Consider the following 25435-nt stretch of genomic DNA (forward strand, 5'->3'; position numbering starts at 1 on the left):
GCCTCGTATTTTGGCATAAGAGATGCCCTTCCCGCCCCAAATAAAAACCTGCCAAAAGGAAACATCGAGGACGTTCACACAAATGGCTTCGGCGAGGCCAGCCTCCATCTCAGTGAATGTATGGAGTACGTAATATTCATATGTAACTAACTAGTTATCGACCTGACATCTGGCCCTGCACGCAATCAGGGGCTATTCGATCGATCTCACGGATCATCGAACAGTCGAACTTTTTCTCGCTTGCTCGCTCCCGCTTATGCTGCCGGGCCAATAGTCGGCAGCTCGAGGGTCGCCCGCCCCTGGAAGGTTGAGTCCGAGGCTCTCCTCTATCGATCATATTTCCCGTTGTCCATTCTCGTGCTGGTGGCTGCAAGTCCTGCAGAAGGAGACCCAAGAGCCCTAGAATATCATATACTATCTTGTGGTCTCCAGCCGCGTTGCTCGCAAGACGGCTGATATTCTCCTTTTTCTTTTTCATTTTCGTTTTCTTTTTTTCGCCTCCATGAGGTACACGTCTTCAGATGAACGATCAGCGATATGGTTGTGTCTGATTTGACACAGCATATACCCACCACATCGTAGATCGCCCCCAGAGCCATAACTCATGGTCGTTAGTACTGAGATTTCGGCGACTGGAAGGCGCTTGGAATCTTGCCACTAAATAGCTCGAATTGTTGCTGCGGGTTTAGCCAAGGTTAAGGTTGCTTTGCAAGATGTTGATTGATGAAAGGCACTTTTGAGAAACGAAGGCCCGGCGTACGTGAGCATTGCTTTTCCTGTGTGTCGGGGACGATCAAAGCATGGCTGTGACCAGTTTGATATAATACTAGATCAATTTGGCATGGTGATGGCTTTGTTAAACAGTTCAAGTCCTCCCTGCGCGCACCACTATGGCCTCCCGATTATGAACAGAGCGTAGCTCTTTGAAACAGTCGGCTTTGTGGACAATGAGAAGAAGCCTTTAATACCAGCCTATAAAATTCACTGTGCATGTTTTCCCCTTTTCGTCTGGATTATACGAACCGGAAGTGAAATGTGGGATTCAAAATCGACGCCATTCAAGCACGAGGCATGGACAGAGTATGGGATCGGAGTTGCGGTTATCTTGTTGCGAATAGCCGCAAGAATAAAAATCGTGCGTTGGAACTGGCATGGGGATGATTACATTATCATCCTGGTGTTGTTGTTATGGTCGGTTAGTTATTCAAATACAAACTATTCACCAATTTCCCCATGGGCCAAAATGATATAGACAGCTAACTGTCAAGTTAGGGAGAGCTCGCGATGCTAGAACTAATAGGTATGGCCGCGCATGTTGCCTGTTGCGCTCGGAATTTCGCAGACTAAGACCTCTCGTGCAGGACGAACCGGTACCAATATCGGCTTAACAGACGCCCAGCGAGCTGCTCTTACCCCCGAGGAAATCGCAATGTTGGAATTTGGCACCAAATGCAACTTGGCCGGCTGGTTGATGTATACGACTCTTATCTGGTCTCTCAAATCATGCATGCTCTTCTTTTATGCCCGGTTAACGTATGCTGGCCTCCTGTCCTCTTCCACGAGCTTTACCAAGAATGATAGCTAAAATCCCCTTCCAGGATTGGTCTATATAAGGAAAAGATGGTCAAGATTGCTGCCGTCGTATGTGCATGCACGTATGTTATCAGCATGATAACCATCCTAGCGCACTGTCGTCCAATTGAGAAAAACTGGCAGGTCAACCCAGACCCAGGAGGTAAGTTCGTCTTCCAAAGAGAATTATACGGAGCCCTAGATTGCTGAGGTACCAAAATATAGACATTTGTACACTGGGTATTCCGAACTACCTTACAGTTGCACCAACGAATTTGCTGTGAGTATCCCAGGGAGTGTAGACGGGACACAAGCTAACGATCGCATAGCACCGATATGCTTCTTCTATCGATCCCTTTGCCACTCTTGGTAAAAGTTCGGATACCTTTAGCACGGCAAGTTCCCCTCCCTATTTAGAGATGGTACCTATGAGGCTAATGTCTCATATATAGGAAGATGGTCATTGGACTCTTGCTCTGTGGAGGCGTATTTATCATGGTCGCAACCCTTCTCCGTTGTATCTTGTCCATCCAATCAATCAACGGTATCAATATCAGCACGATCTGGGCTATAAGAGAAAGTGTATGTTCCCATCTTCGGCTTATACATACTATGCTCCCACCTACCGACTGCCAGGGCTTCAAATACTGACTGAGTTATTTCTCTAGTTTGTTGCCATTCTCGCTATCAATGCCCCGTGCATAAAGCCAATATTCAGCCCCAGAGCCTGGACTGTTACCAGTGACGAGTCCTCACCCGGAGATAGCGAGAATCCATCTTCGTTAGGGACTGGCAGTTATCAACTCAGCAAAGTGTCCAAGTCATCCAGGTTTGACCAGCTATCTACTCTCCGGACAGTTGATGATCACTGTAGCGAGGAACTATCACTTCCATACTACCAGGCACAAATGGGAATTGCTAGCCACGCTCCTAACAGTGTATGTGGAGCCACTGCATCTACAGGGAACCAATCCCTCGAGATCGAACACTCCGCGCACGGGGGCATTCAAGTCACCACGACTTATGAAGTTACTCCTTCCAAGCCCTTTGAAGAGGGCCACAGGAATGAGCTATGACCCTACCATCCTTGTGTGCAAATACGGTCCCCTTTTTTAGCGTTTGTACAGCACGGAGTTGGCTATTTAGTGGTCTACCGCATGTTTATGGAGGCCCCGGTTCTCTTTTTCCAGGCTACTAAAGGCGGGTTTGGTCATTTTTTTGTCTAGTGGGCGTAAGAGCTTGGGCCTATGGGTATACTAGGGAGAGGATGTATTGATATCGCACTCTGTTTGCAAGGACTCTTGGCGTTCAAGGAAAGGTATTGTTTTGCTTGGTGTTATTCCGTTATCGGTTTTCAGATGCATTAGTTCATAATGCATGTTTTCGAGGGGGGACGAGACTCTTAGACACCGTCGGCAGTAAAGTCGGCCGTCCGTGGCTGTGGTTAGTCTATTCGCCACTTGACGAATTGAGGAGAATATCATATTTTCGTCCACTTGATAGTTCATAAAGTGCGTTGACTTTCTGTAACGTGAGTGCATCGACTCAGCAGTGTGGTAAGCCTCACCAGTCACTTAGGGCTATAGGCGGGTTGACACGCTCTTGGTCTCTAGTGATCAGATTGTGACCGATGACAAAGTTTTGCGTGTGGCACAGCTTGGATAGTACTGTACCGATGTACGAAAAACTCCGATAGACGTACATTTCTCTTGATTGATGTAAAACCAAGCCCAGATTCTCGGGTTCTCGGGTTCACACGGAACGCTTGGACCCAACTGGGAGTTTGGGTTGAGGAGCGTGTAGTTGGTCTTGGGGCAAGGCCATTGGTGTTCCACCGTTGGATCTATGGAATGCAATGATCGTAAAGGTTCCCGCCTCCCCAGCCGAGGTGGCGGTTGGTGAAGCAGTGGCCTTATCTTTGTCTGTTGTTTATTACGAGCCGGGTGCTGGCCGCGGGATGCCCAAGGTCATTTGATGGCGACGGCCCTCTGGTACGTATGTTGCACCACATATCTGCTTGGAACAATTAGAATCTCGTCGATAACCTTCAAGAAGCCTCCACCCTATCATATCTCAGTAATGCCTCAGAAATCAGCTTTCTCATCAGGCATCCTGTTAAGAGGAATGATAGCCGTTGGTAGTGGAACAAGTTTAGAGTACACATTCACGGAAGATCCATCATAATGACACAGGCTTGTGGTCGAGATCAAAAGCCGTATCCTTTCTCCTGGTAGTCGCGAAGTCAAGTATCTTTCTAGCCGTGGAATCAACACGCCTCCGTCTTGTCCGAAGCTGCTATCCTGCCATTCCGTGTTGGCGCGCGAAACAGACACAGTCCGTAACTTTGGCATTATCATCATATCAGTCAAACACAGCCTAGCTGGCTCCCCAGTAGGCAGTGTAGACGATGAGGCTGATGTTTTGAAGCAGAGGAGATGTCGTTAAAAGAAGATGTAAAAGAGAAAAAGTGTCAATGTAATTCGCGTTTCTCCATTGGACGGAGCAGGCTTAAAGCGGCCCTAGTTATGGACGCATTTGGTCTAGCGTCGGCTTCAGACTCTCCCATCAACAACCAGCAATTTATCAACTTCGAGGAACGACAAAGACAAGCCATCGTCAGGCCCCTCTGATATCACAACTCTCTCGACCGGCCCGCGTCTGTGGTGGACTGTTTTGCTCTCGACGGGCGTTAAATGGTTCATTGACCGGGATCACAATGCAGAAGTGCCGCGCCGTGCAGAGCGCCTTGAGCCCCAAGGCCGTTCTCCCACTGTCGACTCCTGTGCGAGCTCAACCTCATATCCAGCGCAGAAACATACAGGATGTCTTCATTACCCGAACCGGATCTCCAATTATAAAAGTGCAGGGTGGACGGTACGTACTTATTAGTCCTGGTGTGGCCGCAATGGCAACGGAGGGAAAGGGAACACTTTCGCTAACATCGGATTCGTCACTAGGTCGTCTCTCGGAGGTATGCTTATAGATAACATATATGCAATTGGGTATTCATAGATTCTAAAAACCACCTTACATTTCAGGCCATACCGCTACTGTTTTCGGCGCAACCGGTTTCTTGGGTCGTTATATTGTGAACAGACTTGGTATGGGATCTCCGTTATGTATGTACGGCAATGGATGTGTTGGCTGATATTGGGATTATACAGCACGTCAAGGATGCACTGTTATTGTCCCATACCGAGAAGAGATGACAAAACGCCACCTAAAGGTTACTGGTGATCTGGGTAGAGTTGTTTTCATGGTACGGGCCCGAAATACTACGATTGGTATACGCTATTTGCTGAACGATGATATCAGGAATATGACCTCCGCAACACTCAATCCATCGAAGAGAGCGTACGCCATTCGGATATTGTCTATAACCTGATCGGCCGAAACTATCCTACAAAGTAAGAACCTATTGTGCGCGACTCTCGAGTGACTGCAGTATTAACCTGGTATAGGAACTTTTCTTATGAGGATATCCACGTTGAAGGAACTGAGCGCATTGTGGAATCTGTTGCGAAGTATGACGTTGACCGATACGTCCATGTTTCCTCTTACAACGCGAGCCTCGACTCTCCCTCGGAGTTCTTTAGGACCAAGGCTCAAGGTGAAAATGTTGCAAGATCCATTTTCCCAGAGACTACTATCGTCAGACCAGCCCCAATGTTCGGATTTGAGGACAGACTCCTGCACAGACTTGCCGGAGTTACCAATATCTTCACATCCAACCATATGCAAGAACGATACTGGCCAGTTCATGTAAGGTCACCCCTGACACACTATCTGAAAGTACTTTTCTGACCGTATCATAGGCTATTGACGTTGGGCGGGCACTTGAACTCATGCTTCAGGAAGAATGGACCACTGCTCAGACCTTCGAGCTCTATGGTCCCAAGAACTATTCCACCAAGGAAATCTCCGAGCTTGTTGACCGCGAAATCATCAAGAAGCGCCGACACATTAACGTTCCAAAAGCCATCATGAAGCCCGCTGCCTACTGGCTGAACAGACTCCTTTGGTGGCCCATCACATCCGCCGATGAAGTCGAAAGAGAATTCATTGACCAGCAAATCGACCCAACTGCTAAGACGTTCAAGGACCTAGGAATCGAGCCAACCGACCTCAACACTCTTACTTTCCACTACTTGGTATGTCTTCCGAACTTTTCTATACTACTTAGAATTTCTACTAACTTTTTCAATTACAGCTTGGATACAGAAGCTCCCAGTACGCAGATCTACCGCCAGCTACCGAGCGCGAGCTCAGGGAGGAGAGAAAATATCTCCATGTTCTGGACTCTCAATAAACTGGTACTATAGTATTGTTTCCTTGCATTTTTAGATCTTGTATGTATGTACACACAGTGTCTTCCTAACGTCTTCAAATTTCTTTGTCTTGTAACTTCCACCTTCCACTTAATCTCTATACCAGTCAAAATGGTTCCATTTATAGAGGGCTATGGTATCCAGGCAGTTATGGTCTTCTTCCTTAAATATTTCTCTCCATCCCATTTAGAGCCCTTGAGTGGAGGTGAAGAGGGATGAAGCCTTTAATAAGATTGAGACCAGTCAATTGACTGTTTATTATACGGAGTACTTTCATAGTCCAAGCCACCCCCCCCCTGGAGAGCAAAATCGATATCCTCTTCGGAAGAGGTGAGAAGGATGAAGATACTGCTTATAGTTTAATAGTTATCGGTTGTTCATCCATTTTGCTAATAATCTCTCTTTCTAAAGGCTCTTCCGCCATATCGACTGAGTACCAAGTACGTTGGCCATTGGTCTTGCCTGGTAGTATCACATTTATTTATTTATTCATATACATCTATTTGAATGTCTAGGTACTTAAATGAGGCTAGCATTTTACAATAATCTTAGTGGTAGCCGCTTAGGAAGCGTATTATTTAAAACTGTAACTCTCTTTTTCCTAAACATTAGGTACCTCGGGAGTTATCTTTACTGTCTATCACTTCATAGTTAACCACCAGCTTTTAACCATGTCATCGTTACCCGTTACGAGAGAGATTCCAATCTATTTTCTTAAGACTAAATCAACTCCTCACGATGGTTATAAAGAATATTTCTCGCCCACCAAAGGCTTCAAGCCATACTTCGTCCCGGTCTTGGAGCACAAGTTCAATCGCAATAACTTAGCAAAGGTGAAAGATCTCATTCTCTCCGGTGCATTAACCGAACAATATGGTGGAATAATATTTACCAGCCAGAGAGCCGTCGAAGGCTTCTCGAAGATGATACAGGATGAGGTAGGGAGTAAGTGCTGGTCTCCTACACTGATGAAGATCGGACATATCAAGCAGCTAACGGAGACCTGGTTTGCTAGTAGACAGCTATACCGTAAACCTCTCTCGCTCTCTATCGTTTTATTCCGTGGGTCCAGCAACATATAGATCCCTCAAGTCGTTGTGCGACGTCTACTTCCCGCATTCGCAGGTTATAGGTGAAGAGGCAGGCACTGGAGAGCGGCTCGCAAGCCTCATTATCCCCCATTATAACGGCCTACAGCAAGGTATATCGGATGAGAACGCGCCTTTAGAGGCTATAAAGAAGGAGAAACTGCCACTTTTGTTTCTCGTTGGCGAGCAACATCGTGATATAATACCGAAGACACTCATGTCTCCGTCTCTTGGCCATGAGGCACGCATCGGAGTTGATACGATGGTAGTCTATGAGACGGGAGTCATGGAGAGCTTTGGACAGGATTTTGTAGCGGCTCTCGAAAAGCAAGACCAAGGTTATGTCGATATACCTGCTGGAAACAAGATCCCACATAAACAGTTATTATGGGTTGTAGTATTCTCGCCTTCTGGCTGTGAGGCGATGCTACGGCACCTAGGTCTTCTAGAGGAAAGTCGACAGCCAGAAGAAGATAAGACATTGATACATCCCGTTGGAAAGAGGAGGACATCGAGCAGATGGTCAAGATTTGACTGTCGAATTGCAACTATTGGGCCAACCACAAGGGACCATTTGGTTTCTAATTTTGGGGTACAGCCGGATGTTTGTGCTGAGAAACCTTCACCAGAGGGACTGGCGGAGGGGATTGAACCTATTATAGCGGAGTGGAATAGGTCTGAAGAGCAAGATAGATGATCTGCATAGATACTATTGAGTATATACCATGCATCTTAATACACTCATAATGATATGCTAAAATCAAGTTCAAAGGAGTATGTATGTATTATTGTGCGGCTATACAAGAAGATACCTTTAAAAGGTAGAAACGACATACTATCTATAACTAGGCACTAAGCAATATCCAAAGCATATAGACATTGATTCAAGACTGCAATGATAGAGGCTACTGTCAAAGATAGCGGGTTTCCCTAGGCCCAGCCATTTGTACCTTAAATCACACGCTGTGTGCGGCTTCCACATTTTTAGTATTCAAAGGGAGTAAAAAAATGGGAAATAAAAAACAGGGGTGTAGAGATTGTTAGATATCGCAAGTAAGAAATAAATGGAAACGAAATGGAAAGGGGGGAGGAATGGATAGGAAGATACCCTAACGCATAATTTCTTCAAATATAAGAACTATATATAGACATGGTGCATTAGTTAGATGTAAAGTATAACGGGTGGAAGAGGGCGGGATGCAACGTACCCTTGAGCTGTTCCTTGCTCAGTGTGTCCTTATCCTTATCAAAATCGAAGAACTCCTCTGGGATGGGGTCCGCCGAGGGCTCATCCTCTGGGTCATGGTAAGGTTCCAAATAAGGGTGGCGTAGCGCTTCCTCCACAGTGATTCGCTTGACGGGGTTAAAAGCAAGAAGTTTCTCCAACAGATCCAATGCCAGATCAGAAGTCTTGGGGAATATAGCCTTGAGGGCGATCTTTTTCTTGAAGGGTAGAGAGCGAATGTATTCACGTGCACGGCGGGACTTGATTCCATAGTAATCCTCCATCGTTGGAGTTCCAAGGATATCCAAAATCAGGGTCAATTGGTGGTGGTCTAGTTACTATTAGTCAAATATACCAATTGATTTGGGTAGGTATAGGGGGAAGTGTGTAAAACGTACAGTCTTTTCCGGGGAAGAGAGGTTTGCCGCTGAGCATTTCGGCAAGAATACAGCCTACACTCCAAACGTCGATAGCTTTGGTGTATTCCTTGAATGTTAACATAATTTCTGGGGCACGGTACCAGCGGGTTGCAACATATTCAGTCATGAACCCGGAGTTGTCGTCTGTTGAGGCGGCAGAACGAGCAAGACCGAAGTCGCAAACTTTCAGGTCACAGTTTGCGTTGAGGAGCAAGTTGGAGGGTTTCAAATCACGGTGAAGCACGTTAGCTGAGTGCATGGCCTTTAGTGCTCTTAGAGTCTGGTAGATGAAGTATTGACAGTGGTCGTCAGAAAGGTCTTGGGTACGGATGACTCGGTGCATATCAGTCTCCATCAATTCCTATAGCGGTGTCAATACGATCAAGCAACCGATATTCTCGTATGAATAGCGCATACCTGAATAAGATACACTTCGGTGAAGCTCTCAAAGTTGCGGGGTTTCTGAATATCAAGAATGGATATAATGTTTTCGTGGTTGAAGTATCTTAGCAGTTTCATCTCTCGTAGAGTGCGCAGACAGAACATGGAGTGGTCGAAAGGGGTGATCTTCTTGATAGCTACTCTCTGGCCGGATGGCTTATGGACAGCGGAGCTAAACACGGAACAGTTAGACACTGGCTATCAGGCGTTGGACGATGGAAGATTCAGCGTTACCAAACAATTCCGTATGCTCCCTCACCGATCACATCCTGGATATCATATTGGTCGGAGACATTGAAGGATATCTTCCTGGAACCCCCGTTGGGAGCTGCTGGTTGAACCATGGTGTCTTTATGTCAAGGAATAGCAAAACCTCCTGGATTTCTGCTGGTAGTAACTGGGTATAGAACCGAGCGATCGGGCTAAGGCAGATATTAGAGGAGTGGTTTTAGAAGAAGTAGAATATGCGGCAGAGAATTTCTTCGAAGCAATGGCTCGGAGCGATGAAAAGTGAGGAGGCGAGGGGACGATCTGTATTGAGAGACCCATTATCAGCATTCAACTAGTCTCATGAATAAGGGGCTTCCTATTCATTTGCGTCTGAACAACAACTCCGCCAGGCTAGCTTGAAACGCCTCAGAGAGCATCACCATCACTTACGTTTGAGCATGGACTCTGCCTGTTATCCCAGTTGAGTGCGCTCAACCACACAGGATAAGCAGGACTTGACTGCCCACCGGGTATAGAATAGGAGATACAGGCACTTTGACGTACCGTCTGGCCGAGCGCGGGGCGAGCAGTTATAATCGGCCTTTTTAACCCTTATTCTCCTTCAAGCAGACAGACAAGGCGATAGCCGGCTCGTTTAACAGTGTTACCACTTGGTTTCCGGTCGTTCGGCGGGTGGCTGGTGGTTGAACCGTTGACTAGCTGGCTCGACAGGTGGTTATCAGACAACAACCATCAAAAGTGACGCGGAGAACCAACACAAACACCGCGACACGACTTGGAAGCAAAGACAGGCCACAAGCAGTCGAAGTGAAGCGCAACAAGAAACACGGCACGGCGCTGTTATCCTGCTGACAATCTGCCTCGAGAGACGACGGGCTAGGGGGAGGACGACAACGAGAGCAAGGATGAGGCTGCTCTGCTTTTCGCCCAAGATGTGATGAAATGTGATGGACTGAGGGGTAACTAAAGCTTACCTACAGAGCACGGAGTAGCAAACAGCAAAAAGGAGGCGCAGGAGGAGAACAGATGGACGCTGCGAGGGCTCGAGTCGGTCGTGAGATGGCACGGAAAGAAAGAGAAGACGGCGACGGCGATCGAGAGAGACACAGGCGGCCGTCTTGTTGCTATATCAACACTCGCTGGACCGGGAGTCGACCAACTTACTAGCAAAACCGCCCCCTCGCCGTGAAACCGGCGGCTAAAAACTAAGCAGGCGCTTTCTCAAACGCCGCAACATCCCAGTCGAAAAAAAAGGGGGCCGGCGGTTACATATAAAACACCACGAGATACACACCCACCCGCCATCTGGAGACGCAGCATGCGATGCAGTGACAGAGACGGGGAACCAGACTGCTGTTTCTATTCGATGCAGGCAGCTTAGCTATTTATAGGACGGCCATGGCTATAAACCGACGGTTATTTATTCGCTTTGACACCGCTGGGATGGATGCTGGCCGTTATATATCCAGTCATATGGCCCTTGTTTCAGCATGCTATTCGCCCGCTATTCAGACAGATCGCCCGTCAGGAGAGCTGTTGTTTAGCGCCCAGTGACGTTTGTCCCTGTTATTGATAGCTGATATCGGAATAGCACCTCTGTCGGTCGAGGTTGGGTCAGCCTGGTTGTTACCTGGCCCCGAGTCCGAAGAGACCAAGATCTATGTTAGGACGGTCAAGCTACTGCCGGAAGACATACCGTTTAGTTCTAATTACAGCAAGAAAAAGAGCTGTGACCAAGGGCTAAGGAGTAATGAAATGAAGGCTACATTACGAAAACGGACTGGGATCAGGGGTTTATGAGTAGTTAAACAAATAAAAGAGATGGCTTGACTGGAAGTCCTTAAAGGATCATTTAGCAAAGTACGAAATAAACAAGCGTGACATATAGGGAAAATCCTCTTTGTAGCTTATATTCATTATTACTTATCAAATTCCAGAGGCTGGATGCACCAAAGAAGATCTTGTATTTAGTTTTGTTTGGAGACTAGTTAAGCATCGCACATTATTATCTGGCGTTAAACGATGAAACAGAGCGAAGATTAAAAAAAAAAAAAGAAGACAGTGAAAAACCAACCCGTCTAGTACTAAGATGCGTTTACTGAATGACCTATAATAGAAAGGAAGATATATATTAGCGGCGTAGTTAGGTTAATAGAAAAGAGGCGCGCTTACCTTCTCTCTCAACAAGCCCATCCATTGTTTTAGACTGACGCTCTGGTCTGCGCGGTCCTCTACAAACATGGACTGTGCCCATAGCCTTAGTCCTGGCTCTCCATCCTCCTTTACTACGTAGAGATGGGGTGAGATGATGCTTCCTACGCCTCGCGACAACGTATCTCGGCTCTTGTTAACGACTGCTCTGACACGCTCATTGAAGTCGTTCTCGGTCTCGGGCAGGAATTGCTTGCCAACTCGGAGATGAGACTTGTCGCTGAGCCCGAATACATCGTTGATAAGCTGTGGGACGGCATCACGGCCAACCCATAGGAATTGAGTCTGGCCGTCGTCAATCAGGTACAGACCATGGGGCACCAGGCGTTCGGATGAAAGGTTAGTCAAAGGCGGGAGCACGATTTCTCCTGTTTCCTCGTGAGGGATGCCGGCGTCATCGGGCATGTCATGAAGCGAGTACATCTTGGGGTAAAGGTACTGTATAAGGAGAGGAAGAGGCAGAGTAGAAAGGAGACAGAGAGCAGCGGATCTCATGTCGGTAGGTATTTGAGCGGATTTCCGGAGACCAAGCTAGACGTTGTTAACGAGGCATTTACACCACTAGCGGCACATAAAGGAGCAGGGAATCTACTTACGTTCTTCATCATTGCCAAGAATAAGATGGGTAGTCCACGCAAGTTTGCAGGGAACTGCAGGCCACCACCGCCTACACTGCCACCAGCCAGCTCCTTCCTGTACGTAGAGAGTAGTTCTATGATCTTAGCCTGCAAGGCATCCCGAGCTGGGTCGAGGCCGCCTCCGAGAGTACGCTCAACAGCCTTATGACTGAAGTAGGTAGCAATGGCGCATTGGTCGGCGGCAGCGTATACGTCGGCGAGATTCTGAGTAGTTGGAAGAGCCAGAGTCAGGACCCTGATTCTTCGTTCGCCATTGCAGGTGGTGTGCAAGACAGCGGTCTGCAGGCACACAACGGGTTTGGTGACGGTTTCATCAATAGCAACCTCTACAACATAGGCTTGGTCGCGGGGGAAGGCAGGGAAAGCGCAGAGATCCGAACTTCTGTTAAAGAAGTTTCCATAGAATGTGTTCATGCGTAGACCGGTGGTTGCGCGGACACGGAGGACGGCCTCAAGCCCAATTTCAGAAGACAGGTAGTCCGAAAACTCCTTGGCAAATTTGATAGCATCCTCGCTCCTAGCGGCATTCCAGCCAGGGTAAAAGTATGTTTGGCCACCGGTGTATCTGGGCAGGTTACTGAGGGAGGCCACGTCTTGGTATTGAGAGGAAAATAAGAACATGTCGACAGATATCTGCTGTTTAGAGCATTCCACAGCAAAGCTCTTGTAAAAGCTGTTGCCGGTCTGGAGCAAACTGCTCTCTTTACTTGTGCCAAGGACTTTCTTATCTTCTCTCATCTCCAAGCTACCGAATCCCATGTTCGGTAATGAGGCAGTCAAGACGGTAAGCTTACCACCAACGGGTCCAATGAGTTGGTGACCTGCTCTAAGCGCCGATCCCATGGCAGATCCAGGGTTTTGGGTATTCTGGAACATCTCTTGTAATTTATCGAGGAAGATCTCGATATTCTCCCGGGATTCAGCTAAAGTTATCAAAAGATCACCGGGAATGGGCATGAACGGTTCGTCCAAGTCGCTAACAACGAGCATGTTGGGCTCAGAGCTCTCCGATCCGTCGCGGGGGATGGTGAAGTAATGAAGACTGGAATCTACCGCAATAAAGCCGATTCTGGTTCGGCGGTCTGCGTTTGGTATCCGGTCAAGGCTTTCTCGGATGCATCGTGCGGCGGTAGCTAGCAATCCACTGGTAACTGATGCATAGCTGACATCAATCAGGAAGAGGTAGACCAGCGGCTGGGGTGGCCGGACCATGTATTCCTGTGGAGCAACGAACTCCACGACGGAGTGGTTGAGGTCCGGTCGCTGCCATCTATCAACTGCCTTTTGTGCAGCGGGATCCCAATCAAACGCCTGCGGTACGTCATTTGTCAAGCTGCACATGTTACATCTCCAACGGTGGCCATGATCAAGAAAGGTAACGAACGGGTTGATGTATGAACGGCAACGTCGACACCGAGAAATTACCTGATCCGATATAACTGGAATTTCGTCCTCGGAGTCATGAAGAGAGGCATATGGCTGGATAACAAGGGCAAGGGGCAGACGAGACTTCTTCAGGAGAGAGTTTGTCGTTGGCACAGCATTGAGAGTAGATCGGACGTATTTTGCTGGGCAGTTTGCGTTCGGCGAAGGTGTTACGCTCGTCTAAAACCATGCTATGTTAAACTGCAGTGTCCTCATGTAGCACAAAGCGTGAAATCTTCAACTTACGTTCGGGGGGAGAATAATTGGAGGTGGTGGGTATTCAAACTCGGCAACGTTGAATCCCTGGGTAAGTAGGTCAGTTGGATAAAGCTGATTGAGCTGCACCGGCCGCTGCATTCCAGGCTGCTGCTGTTGCTGCTGGTCTCCCATGTTCATCTGCCCCATCTGCTGCGTTATCTGTGCCATACCAGGACCTGGCGGAGGCGGGTATGAGGGCATAGGTGCCTGGTATCCTGCGTCTGTGCCAGGATACTGTGCAGCTGGCGCCGGAGCTGGTTGCTGGCCTGGATAAACACCTCCTTGGGGATACCCCTGTGGCTGCTGAGCACTTGGATAGCCGTACCCTTCAGCTCCTACTCCTGGTTGGTTCAGGCCAGCATTGGCGCCAACGCCGAAATCAAATGCCTGGTTGGCGTATGTACGTTTCTTTCGGCCATGGGAGGGTGCCGAAGCAGGCGCACTATCATGTGGAGGCGCATTGGGTGCTCCAGGAGCGCCTAAGACTGTGTGAGTTCGGGGTTTCGTGTTTGGGGGAGGGATGTTCTGTATCTGGGGTTGCTGACCGTAGCCCTCTTGACCCGGAGGCGGGTAGTTCCCCTGCGGAGCTGCCATTTAGACTGCTAGAAGTGCTCCCCTTAACCTCTGACAGCACAGATAGGCGAGTGATAGGCGCTGGTAGTCCTGGAGTGGCAGGTTCAAGGAGGTCTGAAGTTAGGCAGTTCGTTAGCAAGGGCCCGTCAGCGGTCAATCGTCATTGCAGGAGGGGCTTGTCTAGTAGCCTACTGTTGCTGTGTATTGCTTTTTCTTCACAGAGCTAACATCAGGGACGATATATCCTCGAGATAGCAAGACAGTATCACCAAGGTCACGCTGCCGTGGGCCCCTTGGACAAGCTGAGCTGCGAGTGTGAAGTTCGTGGCGAGTCGTGAAGCTGTAGTTTGGCTGTTCAAGCATCGAAGTTTGGATGTTTTTCTTTGGGGTCACGGTGGCCTTCTGCTCCCAGCCAATCACAGAGCAGGACTCGCCGTCTACGGCCACATCGCCAAAGTTGATAAGATTGAAATTTGAACAACACGCAGGCCGCAGTTGGTGTTTGGCAGAAGCCAACAGGAGGAGGAGGAAGAAAGAAGAAGAGGAAGTAAAAGATGTCATTCATTTTCCGTAAGTGAATGAGGTAACAGGATATGCCATTCGACAGAAATATATCAGATACCATAAAAACGCCGCCGCTAAATGCAAGCTATTTCAAAATTGAACAGAACAAAAAATACAGTTCTCCTCTTTCAAGCAATGACAACTCCGTTTCTCATATTTTCCACAGTCTTCACTCCTACTCCCTTCAGCTTCTCGAGCTCAGCAAGGCTGTGAAGCTGGATGTGGTCCCTGGCTCTATCGTCCATGTCACATAGACGGTCGACAATGCCCTCCGCTTTCTTAACTCCTACTCCACGTAGCAGTTTGATCTGATCAATATCTCGTGTATTAATCACTGACAAGATATGAGAAGAACGAGGTGACAGTATCCCCTCTTCTCTTTTTTCTGCATGGCTCGGCTGTGTCTCCGGAGCTGGTAGAGTAACCTTGGAATGGGTCTGTCCTGGTTTCCGACGGGAGGCATCAGTTGCAGACACTTCATCACAATACCCTTCGCAGGACTCCTCTTCATGCTCTGCACGGCTTTCCAACTGGTCAGGGCAGGATGACGACTCTGTCGTAGACTTCTTTCCTGCTGCTTTCTTGCATCGAAGTGCCTCGATCTTAAGGGCTAGCTTGGCATTATTCGGGAAGAATGGCTGCGCAAGTTGGTACATTCTCAGCGCAGATGAATATTCGCCCCGAGCTTGATGCTGTTTAGCCATAAGGAGATACGACAGTCCATCTGCCCTGGAGTCCTCAGTCTCGTCAATCCGCTGTTCTAGGAGTTCAAGTCTACGTTGCATTTGCTTGTTCAACTCCTTGGACTGGGTTTCATAATCATCCGGTTGGCGAGCTGAGAGCACTTCTCTTACTTTCTTCTCAACCAGCTCTTCAAACTTTGCAGCCGACATGCTGCTCATACCGTGTCGTGGCCGCTCCTCTGTTCGAGCCATCTTGAACGGTCTAGAGGCTGGCTGAAGGCCATTTCCGGATCTTCTTTTCAATGGTGACTTGCGTTTGGTGGCCTCAGAGGCCCCTGGCTTGGTGGTATTCTTCGAATGAGATGTGTCAGTATACACCGCAAAGGCCTTGGCTGGCTTTCCGTCTGACGGGTTGCGAGCCTCAGACGTCACAGCTGCAATATTTGCATTTATAGATGCGGTAAGGGGTCTCAAGGGCTGTCTCTTCACTCCAGGGCCAGTGAGACGGCCTGCTACAGGCCGAGGTGGTCCCTTGAACATGGGCTCGTTCTCGATCTCCCGCGACTCGATCTTCTTTGTCCGATTTGCAAAGTTGAGTGAGCTTAGAGTGTCAAGATGGAACGACCGAACAGGAGCAAGGTTCAGAATCATTATGGTAAGGCCATTATTCTGACCTAACCCCAGGATTCTAGTCATCTTAGACTCCCTATATGGCACTCTCGCCTGCTTTTTGTTGATGGCTTCGACGCACTGTGCCAGGACGAACAGGCTTCTGTTGATGCTCGCTGATTCTACCATCCTCTCCTTGCCGTTTTCAGTACGGCGGTTATCTTCAGAGCCTGCAAGATCAATACAGGATGCAGTGCTAACTCGTATCTGCTCCTCGGTAGTCACCGTCAGTTTTACGGAAAGTACCGCATGGGACCTCGAGGAATGCGAATTGAGCTGCCAAACATGTTAATTCCAGGACCTTTTTACATTGGGCTAGAGTGTTAGACCTCACCTTCGTCGCAGATGTCGACCGATTCAGGTTTGCGTGGTCGTATATGACTTCAAAGTCCTTCAAGCTGGTACAAGGCCGCTCCGTCAAGCCAACAACAACGGTTTTGACCCCGTTGTCTCTCAACGGCAAACCAGACGGTGTCCTCTTTTCCACCGGCTCGAGGAGATCGAATATCTTGTCATTATATATCTCATAATAGCTCATCGCGACATCGACATTCGTTCGCCCCTCAGAGTCTCGCTCCAACTTGCGGCATCGTCTATAGATCCCGCTCAACAGTCGAGGAATCACACCCCGGTCCGCCAAACTCTTCCCGCCTCGCATCGTATGCGTCTTCCCGGTTCCTGTAACACCGTATGCGAAGAGAGTGATATCAAACCCGTTGAAAAGATGTTTAAGTGTAGGCGCCACTGCAGGTAACAAGACAATAAGAATAGCCAGTTAATTCCAGTCCCTCTTCGCTTGATCATGTAGTATATACAGCTAAAGAAAACTGCAATAAAAACGAATATTCCCGCCAGCAAAAGCAGGATCAAAAGAAAGTATATTAACTGACCTTCTGCATCAAATATCTCCTGCTGAGTAGCAGTGCCATCATACACCGAGTGGAACTTGAAGCTGAAATCCTCCCCTTCGTTCCTAGGATTCGGTATCTTGACCACCGTAGCTTGCGCAGCCGATAGGTCAGCAGCCTCTCCCTTCCCGCTCTTCCCTTTCTTTGCCTTCAATGGCTTTTCGTTCGCTTTGCTCTTAGATATAGCCTCGTGTCCGCTCGGTACGGCTGACGACGAACTTGACGGACATGGCTGGACAATAACATCGCACTCCCGTTCCGTTTTCAGGAGAGGTCGGATGCGAGCAATGACCTGGACGCTCATGGCTGGGTACCGCGTATAATTCGTGGTTCGTCTCTATTTTCTCCAGATTCGGTTGGCTGTTTATGGCTGCTCACGGAGTAAACAGCAAGCCGGTCAGGTGCAACAGCAGAAGATACAGTTGCAGCAACGCAAGTCATAAGACGATAGACCGTATAAGAGTATCCTGGAGCAGATAATATTCAGCTGAGCTTCGGTTATCGAACTGCAGGCGCTTCGTCAGAAAAACGGGCTTCGAGGCGCTGAAGACAATTAATCAACAAGCAGGCGCTAAACAACGCGGACGAAAAGCAACAGACGAAAAGAAAGAAAAAGAAAAAGAAGAAAGAAATCTCCTCTTCGCTGGGCGTGATACCACTCTTCCTCGGGCGACTTTGAATCTATCAGAGGAAAAGAAGGGCAAGTTCCGATTTTGCTGCCTGCTCATGTTGTAGCTAGTTTGGTGCATTATTTGTGGGCGCAGAAAGTCGCTGTTGTCCGGACAACGACGTCAAGCCCCCTAGTCGGACTTTGGAGTCGCCGATATGTGTTACTTCTTTCTAGCAGTTAGCTACCACGGAATAACTGGTAAGACGTTGATTCTGGATGGAGAGACGAAGATGGTACTTTGTTTATTAACAGTATGATAGGTATAACTATATACTGCATCGGGGCCGTAAGCCGATTACCCCCATTCTAGAATGTGATATCAACCGACTTCCTACCCACCCCTTAACTATAGTTATACGCTGAAAATGCTTGAAAAAATCGAAATATATCGACCAGACGCTCAATCATGCCCGAGAAAGGATCACACACAAATGCCGTAACAAGCCCATGCCCATACCCGTGGGAGGAAGGAAAGGAAAAATATAGAAACAAGAAAAGAAGGTGCTAAACGATTATATCTTCTTCATGATGGTTGTTCCAGCCAGCCTCATGCGGGTGAAGACGAAGAACATGCTGCCAACCAGCAGCATCGAACCAGAAAATACCTGCATTCTCCAGTAATCACCATGGACGACATCAGGGACTAGGGATCCGCCAAGGGGGTTGCCTAGAAGCACGGCTATCGAGACAGTAGCAAACATGGAACCGCTTCTGACGCCGATTTGGCGCACGTCTGAGATGTGTGCGACAAGACTGGGTGGCAGGGAGACAAGGGAGCCAGATCCGAAACCAAAGAGGATTGCGAATATCACGTCTGGAATGGTGCCACGTGAGGGTATCCATATGGCGAAGACAACGATGACGCTGAAGAAGGACATGATGATTACCACGTTGAAGAGCCCAATGCGATCTGCAACGTAGCCGGGGACGGTCCGTCCAAGGATACTATATTCATGCGTTAGCGTCTGTTGCTGCAGAGTATATCAGGCAGAAAAAGGGGACTATATATATACATACCTCGCTGCGTTAAATATCGACACCAGATAACTCGCGAGACTGTCTGGTACGCCGTATCTCCTTGCATGTAAGACTAGGAAGGTGAATGGCAAGAACATGCCGAAGCAGTAGATGAAGGTCGCTGCCGTAAGAAGGACAAATGGCAGCTCCATGAAGGGCGTGAAGAATTCTTTGAGAACCAGAGGCCTAGGATGGGGAGGAATCCTAGCTTTGACGCAGCTGCATGCTACTATGCACAGTCCGAGGATCAAGAAGGCACAGACACGCATCGTCCAAGGGAAACCAAGCATGGGGATGAGCTTGGTGATCATGATTGGCATAATGATTCCTCCAAGACTGGAGCCACTGGCAACGATACCCACGGCAAGGGCACGCTTCTTATAGAACCAGGTGACGGTGCTGTTCATAGTTGGATAGAAGAGAAACCCGGCTCCAAATGGACTGCAGATACCCTGGGCAAGGAGGATCTGGTAATACTCAGTAGAGAGAGAGGTCATCATGAGACCGAATACATGGAATAGCGAGCCACCTATTAGGAGATACCGTGGGCCAAAGTTGTCAAAGCCTTTGCCACATAGAGGTGCCTATAATTATGTGTTAGAGATCACAAGTCATTATTTCATGTCTTTCTCCTTCCTGGATGGAGGACCTACAACAAGGTACATCATGAAGAGTTCTAGAGAAGGGATCCAGGCCACTGCGCTTGGAGAGTATGACTTGAGGTCGTGGGCTTGATAGTAGTCCTGGAAGATACCAACACCTATCCGCATATTATCAGCACTGAATGACTGATACGGAGACTGTTAGTTGATGGAAGAGAAGAAAACTCACAGTTAATCCATCCGAAGCTGACGAAGAGTGCACAGAAGCCGCCAAAGACAACGGTCCATGCCTCTATGCCACCGTCTGGATAGCTGTCTGGATCTATAACGGCGTCCTTGGGAGTTGCCACAACGTCAGGACCCATCTCAACGTCTGTGTCGTCCCCGGAAGCCATGCTATAAGCATCGTTTGAATTTCTTAAACCATCTTCGCTTTCCCTCCTCCAGCTGCTGTTGGTTAACACTGCAACGGCTTGAGGCAGTGCAATGGTCGATACAGAGGAGCTCATAGACTGCGATCGGGCAGTTGGCCCTCCTTCTCCTTCTCCTCCATGAGAACCCTTATTTTCTTCCCCCATGGCGCAGGATTCCGTCGGCAAACAAGCTGAGCAGGCCTTCTGTCGTCAACCTGCACGTCTTTCTCTTCCTTGTTTTTCCCCCTAGTCACATCCTTCGACAAGGAGGCAAGAGAAACAGAAATGCAGGCAAAAGTCTGATGATATAAATACTATTTATTCGATGCAAAGGGAGGGGGGAAAAGAAAGGAACGACAACTCCCCGCATATATGCATATAGATAGTTACAGCAACTGAAGAAGCAAAGGGTAATCAAGATAATAATAATACAAGAAGGAAGTAAAGGGAAAAGAAAATAAAAAAAGCTGCATTGAAGGTTACCGCAATCCAGCGGTGTTTTCGTCTCGACCTGTGGCCGAACACCCGAAAAACACCCGCTATAAGCATCCGGCCAAATGAACCAGGGTTCAAGCCGCGAGTCTGCGACAAGCAGGCCATCCAACAAGAGGCGACGGAGCAGGGGACGTGGAGCCGCCAAGTGGGCATCAGGTTGGGGGTTGAGTTTTGGGCTGTCTGACAGGCTCGCTCCCGGCCTCTGGCTGCAGGATGGACGCTAACACGGAGCATATCTGCGGGAAGGGGAAGGGAGTCGCGCATCCTCAACAAGCAAGCCATCGCCAGCGGTGTGATCCGGGCAGTCAACCAGGTAACCAGCTATCAGAGCGTCATCATCGCCTGTCTTTTCAATAACAACAACAACAACAGGAGCAAGACTCTATAGTTAAAGCCGGCCTAGAGATGCTATCCACACCGGAGGAGAAAAGCTTAGTTAAAACACGGAGCAATAATAGTAACTACACTGAGGCAGACCTGCTAACTCGAGCCTCAAAACGGTTCCATCTTTCGAGACGGGCAAGCCGAGATGCTCCGGCGGGCTGACAGCACAGGCAGCGTGCGTGCTGCTGGCCGCAGTCCCTGTTGGTGTTCATCAGATCTCCATCTCGTTTATCCCTGGTAGTTATGGTTCGTTCGAGCGTTCAAGAAGACAAGTAGAAGGATGATGATGCGTCACCAAGCCAGGGGTTCAAGCTTGAGTTCTTGCAGGGAAGGCAGAGCAGGGCCAATGCTCGTATTTCACCGGCCTCGTTCGGCGGCAAGACAAGCCATCAGGATGGGTGTATTATTAAAGCGCCAGCGAGTCAGCAGGTCGAGAACGTCGTCGTTCGTCGTTCTCGAGTTGTTCAGTGTCAGGCAAGTAGTTACGTCCTGGTGCAGACGCCATCCGTCTGGCTTGTGAAACCTGTGGCTGATCTTGGCCATGTGTTTAAACTGATCTCAGCAGTCATGAACCAACCAGCCATATTTCGCCCTTGGCCCGGAACGCCATGTACGTATGTTTGTATGTATGTAAGTGGATAAATGTATGAACATCTGTGAAGAAGAAATATACAGAGCCAGAAGCCCTTCCATGCTCGTCTTTTGCCGTTGTCCATCTTGTACCATGGAGCGTTAGCTTAACCAAGTAATAGGGTCTATTAATAAGAAAATAATTACCAGCTACTCCTACAAGTAGCCTGCTATAGTCATACTTGACTATACCAGGGCTAAAGTCTCTGAGTCGCTAACCCAGTGAATATAGTGATTCACTCTTCGCATCCTCTTCTTCTTCTTCTTCCTGTTTGTCGCCTTTCTGGTCAGCTTCGTCCTTTTACTTCAACTTCAACTTCTACCTCGTCTGCTTCTGCTTCTGTTTCTTCTCCCTTATATTATCACTATCTAGCACCATGGGTTCGCGGCCTCCATTCAACCCGCTGCCCATATGTCCTAATCCCATACAATGGGACATACCAAAACGAATCACCGACCTCGAGGCCGTCCGTGATAAGCCTGAGACACCTAATGAGCAAAAAATAAATATCCAGGTGGCTATCGACGTATATAAGGAGAAGAAATGTGCTGTGCCACGGTTCTACATACAAGATGGCAAGATTATCGACCTCCAAAGCCTGAATCCTAGACGTATACATTGGGCAGATGTAATTATTCCTCCTTATACGGAGTAGACGCTCACGTTTCATCCACTCCACTGCTTACCCACGTTCTGTCTAGGGCTTTGTCAACAGTACTAAACCCGAGAGACTGTTACTAGCGAGAACGTTTCTTTCCTTCAACAGATGTTGTTGTATTCCCAGCCCGGCGATGAGAATACCCCTATCCCTGAGTTCGAGGTGGAGGTCGGTGATACCCTTGATAACTATCCTCTCCACCAACGGAGGCCGTGTCCGATGCTGTAGATATAAGTTTATATCAAAAATTCAGCCACTACACTAAAAGGAGCGAGTCCACACTAATAGCGAGCAGATATGAAGCTTGACCGTATGTCAACCTGTTCTACTCACTGTTACGGAGACTTGCTAACTAACATTCTTAGACCTTAGCCTGCAGGTCAACAGCTTGCGCACCGGATGATTACCGGCAGCGATTTGATAACTGTCTTTGACACAGATTTGATCGCACTGGGCGTCCCTCAGCCAGCCAGTTGAACAGTTTGGCTTACCAACTGCAGTATCTACGGCTAGTGGAAGTGTCTTACGCCAAGGCATCATGGCCGAGATTCAGCTGTTGGGGCTTTCTGGGTGATCCCAATTCGCGCTGGACATTAGAGGAGGGAATCATTGTCCCGTCTGCCGAAGGTGGGATGAGGCTAGTTATCCGGCCGCGGGATGAGGGCGCCGTCTTTATATTGCAACTGTTCCAGGGAATGCTCGTCTGTATGTCGTGCAACAGAAGAACGGAGCTGTGCAGCAACTTCCTGTTTAGTTCCAATAATATGTATACATAGAATACCACAATGATTCTTGTTTTGCCAAACCTAACAGGTAGTTAAACACTTCTACTTTGAGGTAGTTCTTCGAAAGCCCGGACGAGGAACTTCGTGCCGTCAACGATAACCGCTCGACCAGGCGATCGCCAAAGCCCTTCTCCCTCGCCGCTGAACTGCAGGCTCTCGCCGGCGGCCACCAGAGATGGAAGCCTATCACACTCGGCGCCGACGGCATACTTGACGGCAGCGTTCTGTCCTGTGGTGGCATCCCACATCTCTCGCCGACCGGACACCTCTCCTCCAACTTTGGTCACGGCTGGCTTCCCATCGACCTGCTTCTCTTGGTACCACTGCGTCTGTCTCAGAGCGATGTAGTGGCCTGGCACACGGCCCAAGAACGTCTTCACCACCTTTGCGCCCTTATACTCTTCTTGCCCGAGCACTGTGATGCTAGGGAGCATCTCTTCTGACTCGAGAATCCATGCATATCCACGTCCCTTCGGCACAGACGTGGGAATGTCGAGACTTCGCCATAGCTCTTCATATTCACAATATGGAGCTCCCGGTAGGTCGTGGCGGATCATCTTGCCCATTTCTAGGTCATCTCCATTAGACAGCTTCTGGAAGGTGCCTATATCTGCTGTATCGAACAGCTGGAGCGAGTCGATGGCGTGAGTGAACACGACGATAGCTGTAGCGGTTACCATTAACTAGTTGTTCGTAGTTAACCAGCAGTCTTGTACTTACACGGAGACTCGCTCTCAACGACTCTCTGGCCCGCCATCGCCCACTCGACCTTGCCAGACTCACGCTCGATCCGCAGGTCGACGTACCATCCGCCTACCGAGAGCGAGGCCGTGTCGGTCGTCTCGAACGCGGGCTCTGGCGGCCATCTCAACGACACCCGCGTAGAGATATTCGCCGTGCTTGCAGCCATAGTAGAAGACCGTCTGTCTCGCTAGACGACGTTATTTCGGTATCGAACAAACTGACGTCGTTGCCCCCCCTTGCTTATACCCTTGGAAATACGTGCTTAACTAAAGACGTGGGATAAGAACCCCGGGCCTGTTCTTTACGGGGATCTTCGTATATAACTACTAGAACTGCGATGCGATGCTTGGTCGTTTTCTCTGGATAACCCATCAGCCAGAGAGTGCGTTTTAAGTCAGTCTAACCCTTCATTAATATGTTCAAAGGTAGCATAGGTAAGTATACAACAGGCAGGCAATGCCAAAACGGCTATATGCATGTAGATATGTTCGAGCGATGTCAATGTACTTCGGTGGCGCGACGAAAACCAGCTTCATCGCCCTTGAAAATCAGCCCAAAAGTTACAAGCGGTGCTCGTAGTCCATGAGAACTGGAGGCTTTGGTCGAGGCCGTGTTACGGACCCGCTGCCACTTCCAGCACGGAACTGCCATAGCATCTGCATTCGCTTTATCTGACCAGGACTGAACTCAGTCAAGCATGAGCTAGAAGAGGGGGTCATTAGTCTTGTGTACGAGCAAAATGATACGTATGTAAGAAGAGAAACTTACTCGTAGCTGTAGTCCATGTAGTTATGGATGGAGTCGACACCTTGCTGCGGGCAGGAGTCCTTCCCTGTAGGGCATCCGCTGGAGGCGGAACCCTGGACAGGAGTATCCTCAATCATGTCACCGTCCTGCTGGCAGTTTCCTTCCTGCTCGTTGAAGACATGGTAGAGACCTTTATAATTCAGTTAGATACTGTACAAGTTCCACCATCAAGGCTAATTATGAATAACGTACCCATGAAATGGCCAACTTCGTGGGTGGTGGTCTTGCCCTCATTGTAGTTCTGCGCTGAGCCTCCTGGGACAGAATTGGAGTTGATGACGCATCCATCCTTGATCTTTTGCCCCTCAGACGGGTTTTTCATAGGGAAGTAGCAGAACTATGTTGATGTTAGTTGTTTTCCAGTTGATAAGTTTGAAGGTAAGTAGTAAAATAGTATACGTACACCAAGGAGGCCCTCCCTAAGCATGGGGACAAAGTAGACATTGAGGGTATCGTAGCCACCCTTTCGGAGGGCACTCTTCATGCCCATATCATCCTCGCCAGCGGCCCAGGTAGGGTTGTCGACTGAGTCGGATGCCACGAGTTTGAAGCTGAATCCAGATGCTTTGTAGTCAGAATTCAAGACAGCGATTTGCTTCTGCAAAGTTTCATCCTGTATAGTTATCAAGTTAGCAGCCAACGAGCAAGCCCCAAAGACACTAGACGATAACTGTCATACACTAATCTTGCCAGTGTTGCCATCAGTGATGACATGGAAGTAGGTGTTGATGGTAACGTTGGAGGTAACATTGCTGAAGCTAGAGGTGCGGGAATTTTCCATGGCCTCCTTCAGCTCATTGCTGAAGGCTTTGTGAGGGATAGATCCGCAGCTACGCTGAGCAGCAACGGCAGAGCTAAGGGCAGCAATGGCTGGAAGAAAGACTGAGAAACGCATCTTGAAAACGAGAGAAGTGTGTAGATCCTGGAGACAAGAGAAGCTCTGAAGAATTTTCAGGGGAAGATTCCAGGAGAGAGGAGAGGAACGGATGGGCAGCC

At 48.7% G+C, this 25435-nt stretch overlaps 11 protein-coding genes across 11 annotated transcripts; 5 read left to right on the forward strand and 6 right to left on the reverse strand.

Annotated features, from left to right (window-relative positions):
- Positions 1 to 82: 82 nt before the first annotated feature.
- On the forward strand, positions 83 to 456 carry MGYG_00379 (hypothetical protein; the record flags this gene model as incomplete). The annotated part of the gene is made up of 2 exons (XM_003176244.1): positions 83 to 125; positions 155 to 456. The coding sequence occupies 2 exons, from the start codon at positions 83 to 85 to the stop codon at positions 454 to 456; spliced, it is 345 nt and encodes a 114-aa protein (XP_003176292.1).
- A 577-nt stretch (positions 457 to 1033) lies between these two features.
- On the forward strand, positions 1034 to 2648 carry MGYG_00380 (hypothetical protein; the record flags this gene model as incomplete). Its single annotated transcript, XM_003176245.1, has 8 exons — positions 1034 to 1195; positions 1273 to 1300; positions 1362 to 1533; positions 1599 to 1735; positions 1798 to 1852; positions 1902 to 1971; positions 2029 to 2154; positions 2241 to 2648. 8 exons carry the CDS (start codon positions 1034 to 1036, stop codon positions 2646 to 2648), a joined length of 1158 nt encoding a protein of 385 aa, XP_003176293.1.
- Positions 2649 to 4204: 1556 nt separating this feature from the next.
- Positions 4205 to 5893, forward strand: MGYG_00381 (NADH-ubiquinone oxidoreductase 40 kDa subunit). The gene is made up of 8 exons (XM_003176246.1): positions 4205 to 4446; positions 4530 to 4543; positions 4611 to 4691; positions 4737 to 4831; positions 4888 to 4979; positions 5034 to 5334; positions 5388 to 5723; positions 5783 to 5893. The coding sequence occupies exons 1-8, from the start codon at positions 4289 to 4291 to the stop codon at positions 5879 to 5881; spliced, it is 1176 nt and encodes a 391-aa protein (XP_003176294.1). The 5' UTR covers positions 4205 to 4288; the 3' UTR covers positions 5882 to 5893.
- A 678-nt stretch (positions 5894 to 6571) lies between these two features.
- On the forward strand, positions 6572 to 7685 carry MGYG_00382 (hypothetical protein; the record flags this gene model as incomplete). The annotated part of the gene is made up of 2 exons (XM_003176247.1): positions 6572 to 6845; positions 6916 to 7685. 2 exons carry the CDS (start codon positions 6572 to 6574, stop codon positions 7683 to 7685), a joined length of 1044 nt encoding a protein of 347 aa, XP_003176295.1.
- Positions 7686 to 8146: 461 nt separating this feature from the next.
- MGYG_00383 (CMGC/MAPK protein kinase) lies at positions 8147 to 9417 on the reverse strand (the record flags this gene model as incomplete). The annotated part of the gene is made up of 4 exons (XM_003176248.1): positions 8147 to 8544; positions 8612 to 8993; positions 9050 to 9245; positions 9308 to 9417. 4 exons carry the CDS (start codon positions 9415 to 9417, stop codon positions 8147 to 8149), a joined length of 1086 nt encoding a protein of 361 aa, XP_003176296.1.
- Positions 9418 to 11399: 1982 nt separating this feature from the next.
- On the reverse strand, positions 11400 to 14430 carry MGYG_00384 (transporter SEC24; the record flags this gene model as incomplete). The annotated part of the gene is made up of 4 exons (XM_003176249.1): positions 11400 to 11411; positions 11477 to 12046; positions 12112 to 13758; positions 13825 to 14430. 4 exons carry the CDS (start codon positions 14428 to 14430, stop codon positions 11400 to 11402), a joined length of 2835 nt encoding a protein of 944 aa, XP_003176297.1.
- Positions 14431 to 15101: 671 nt separating this feature from the next.
- MGYG_00385 (kinesin-II subunit) lies at positions 15102 to 17537 on the reverse strand (the record flags this gene model as incomplete). Its single annotated transcript, XM_003176250.1, has 3 exons — positions 15102 to 16601; positions 16660 to 17069; positions 17216 to 17537. The coding sequence occupies 3 exons, from the start codon at positions 17535 to 17537 to the stop codon at positions 15102 to 15104; spliced, it is 2232 nt and encodes a 743-aa protein (XP_003176298.1).
- An 878-nt stretch (positions 17538 to 18415) lies between these two features.
- Positions 18416 to 20100, reverse strand: MGYG_00386 (monocarboxylate transporter 4; the record flags this gene model as incomplete). Its single annotated transcript, XM_003176251.1, has 4 exons — positions 18416 to 18848; positions 18921 to 19504; positions 19574 to 19680; positions 19752 to 20100. The coding sequence occupies 4 exons, from the start codon at positions 20098 to 20100 to the stop codon at positions 18416 to 18418; spliced, it is 1473 nt and encodes a 490-aa protein (XP_003176299.1).
- A 1721-nt stretch (positions 20101 to 21821) lies between these two features.
- Positions 21822 to 22331, forward strand: MGYG_00387 (hypothetical protein; the record flags this gene model as incomplete). Its single annotated transcript, XM_003176252.1, has 2 exons — positions 21822 to 22073; positions 22230 to 22331. The coding sequence occupies 2 exons, from the start codon at positions 21822 to 21824 to the stop codon at positions 22329 to 22331; spliced, it is 354 nt and encodes a 117-aa protein (XP_003176300.1).
- A 589-nt stretch (positions 22332 to 22920) lies between these two features.
- Positions 22921 to 23798, reverse strand: MGYG_00388 (hypothetical protein; the record flags this gene model as incomplete). Its single annotated transcript, XM_003176253.1, has 2 exons — positions 22921 to 23552; positions 23609 to 23798. 2 exons carry the CDS (start codon positions 23796 to 23798, stop codon positions 22921 to 22923), a joined length of 822 nt encoding a protein of 273 aa, XP_003176301.1.
- A 394-nt stretch (positions 23799 to 24192) lies between these two features.
- On the reverse strand, positions 24193 to 25334 carry MGYG_00389 (metalloprotease 1; the record flags this gene model as incomplete). The annotated part of the gene is made up of 5 exons (XM_003176254.1): positions 24193 to 24334; positions 24401 to 24569; positions 24632 to 24776; positions 24843 to 25052; positions 25119 to 25334. The coding sequence occupies 5 exons, from the start codon at positions 25332 to 25334 to the stop codon at positions 24193 to 24195; spliced, it is 882 nt and encodes a 293-aa protein (XP_003176302.1).
- Positions 25335 to 25435: the final 101 nt, after the last annotated feature.

This window comes from Nannizzia gypsea, genomic scaffold (assembly GCF_000150975.2).
Source record: "Nannizzia gypsea CBS 118893 supercont1.1 genomic scaffold, whole genome shotgun sequence".
Taxonomy (NCBI): domain Eukaryota; kingdom Fungi; phylum Ascomycota; class Eurotiomycetes; order Onygenales; family Arthrodermataceae; genus Nannizzia; species Nannizzia gypsea.

Bases quoted from the DNA above. Each gene is read 5' to 3' on its own strand.
- MGYG_00381 (XM_003176246.1), top strand. From the start codon at position 4,289: ATGCAGAAGTGCCGCGCCGTGCAGAGCGCCTTGAGCCCCAAGGCCGTT. The intron at 4,832-4,887 runs GTACGGGCCCGA...CGATGATATCAG, and splicing joins TGGGTAGAGTTGTTTTCATG to GAATATGACCTCCGCAACAC. The intron at 5,335-5,387 runs GTAAGGTCACCC...ACCGTATCATAG, and splicing joins AACGATACTGGCCAGTTCAT to GCTATTGACGTTGGGCGGGC.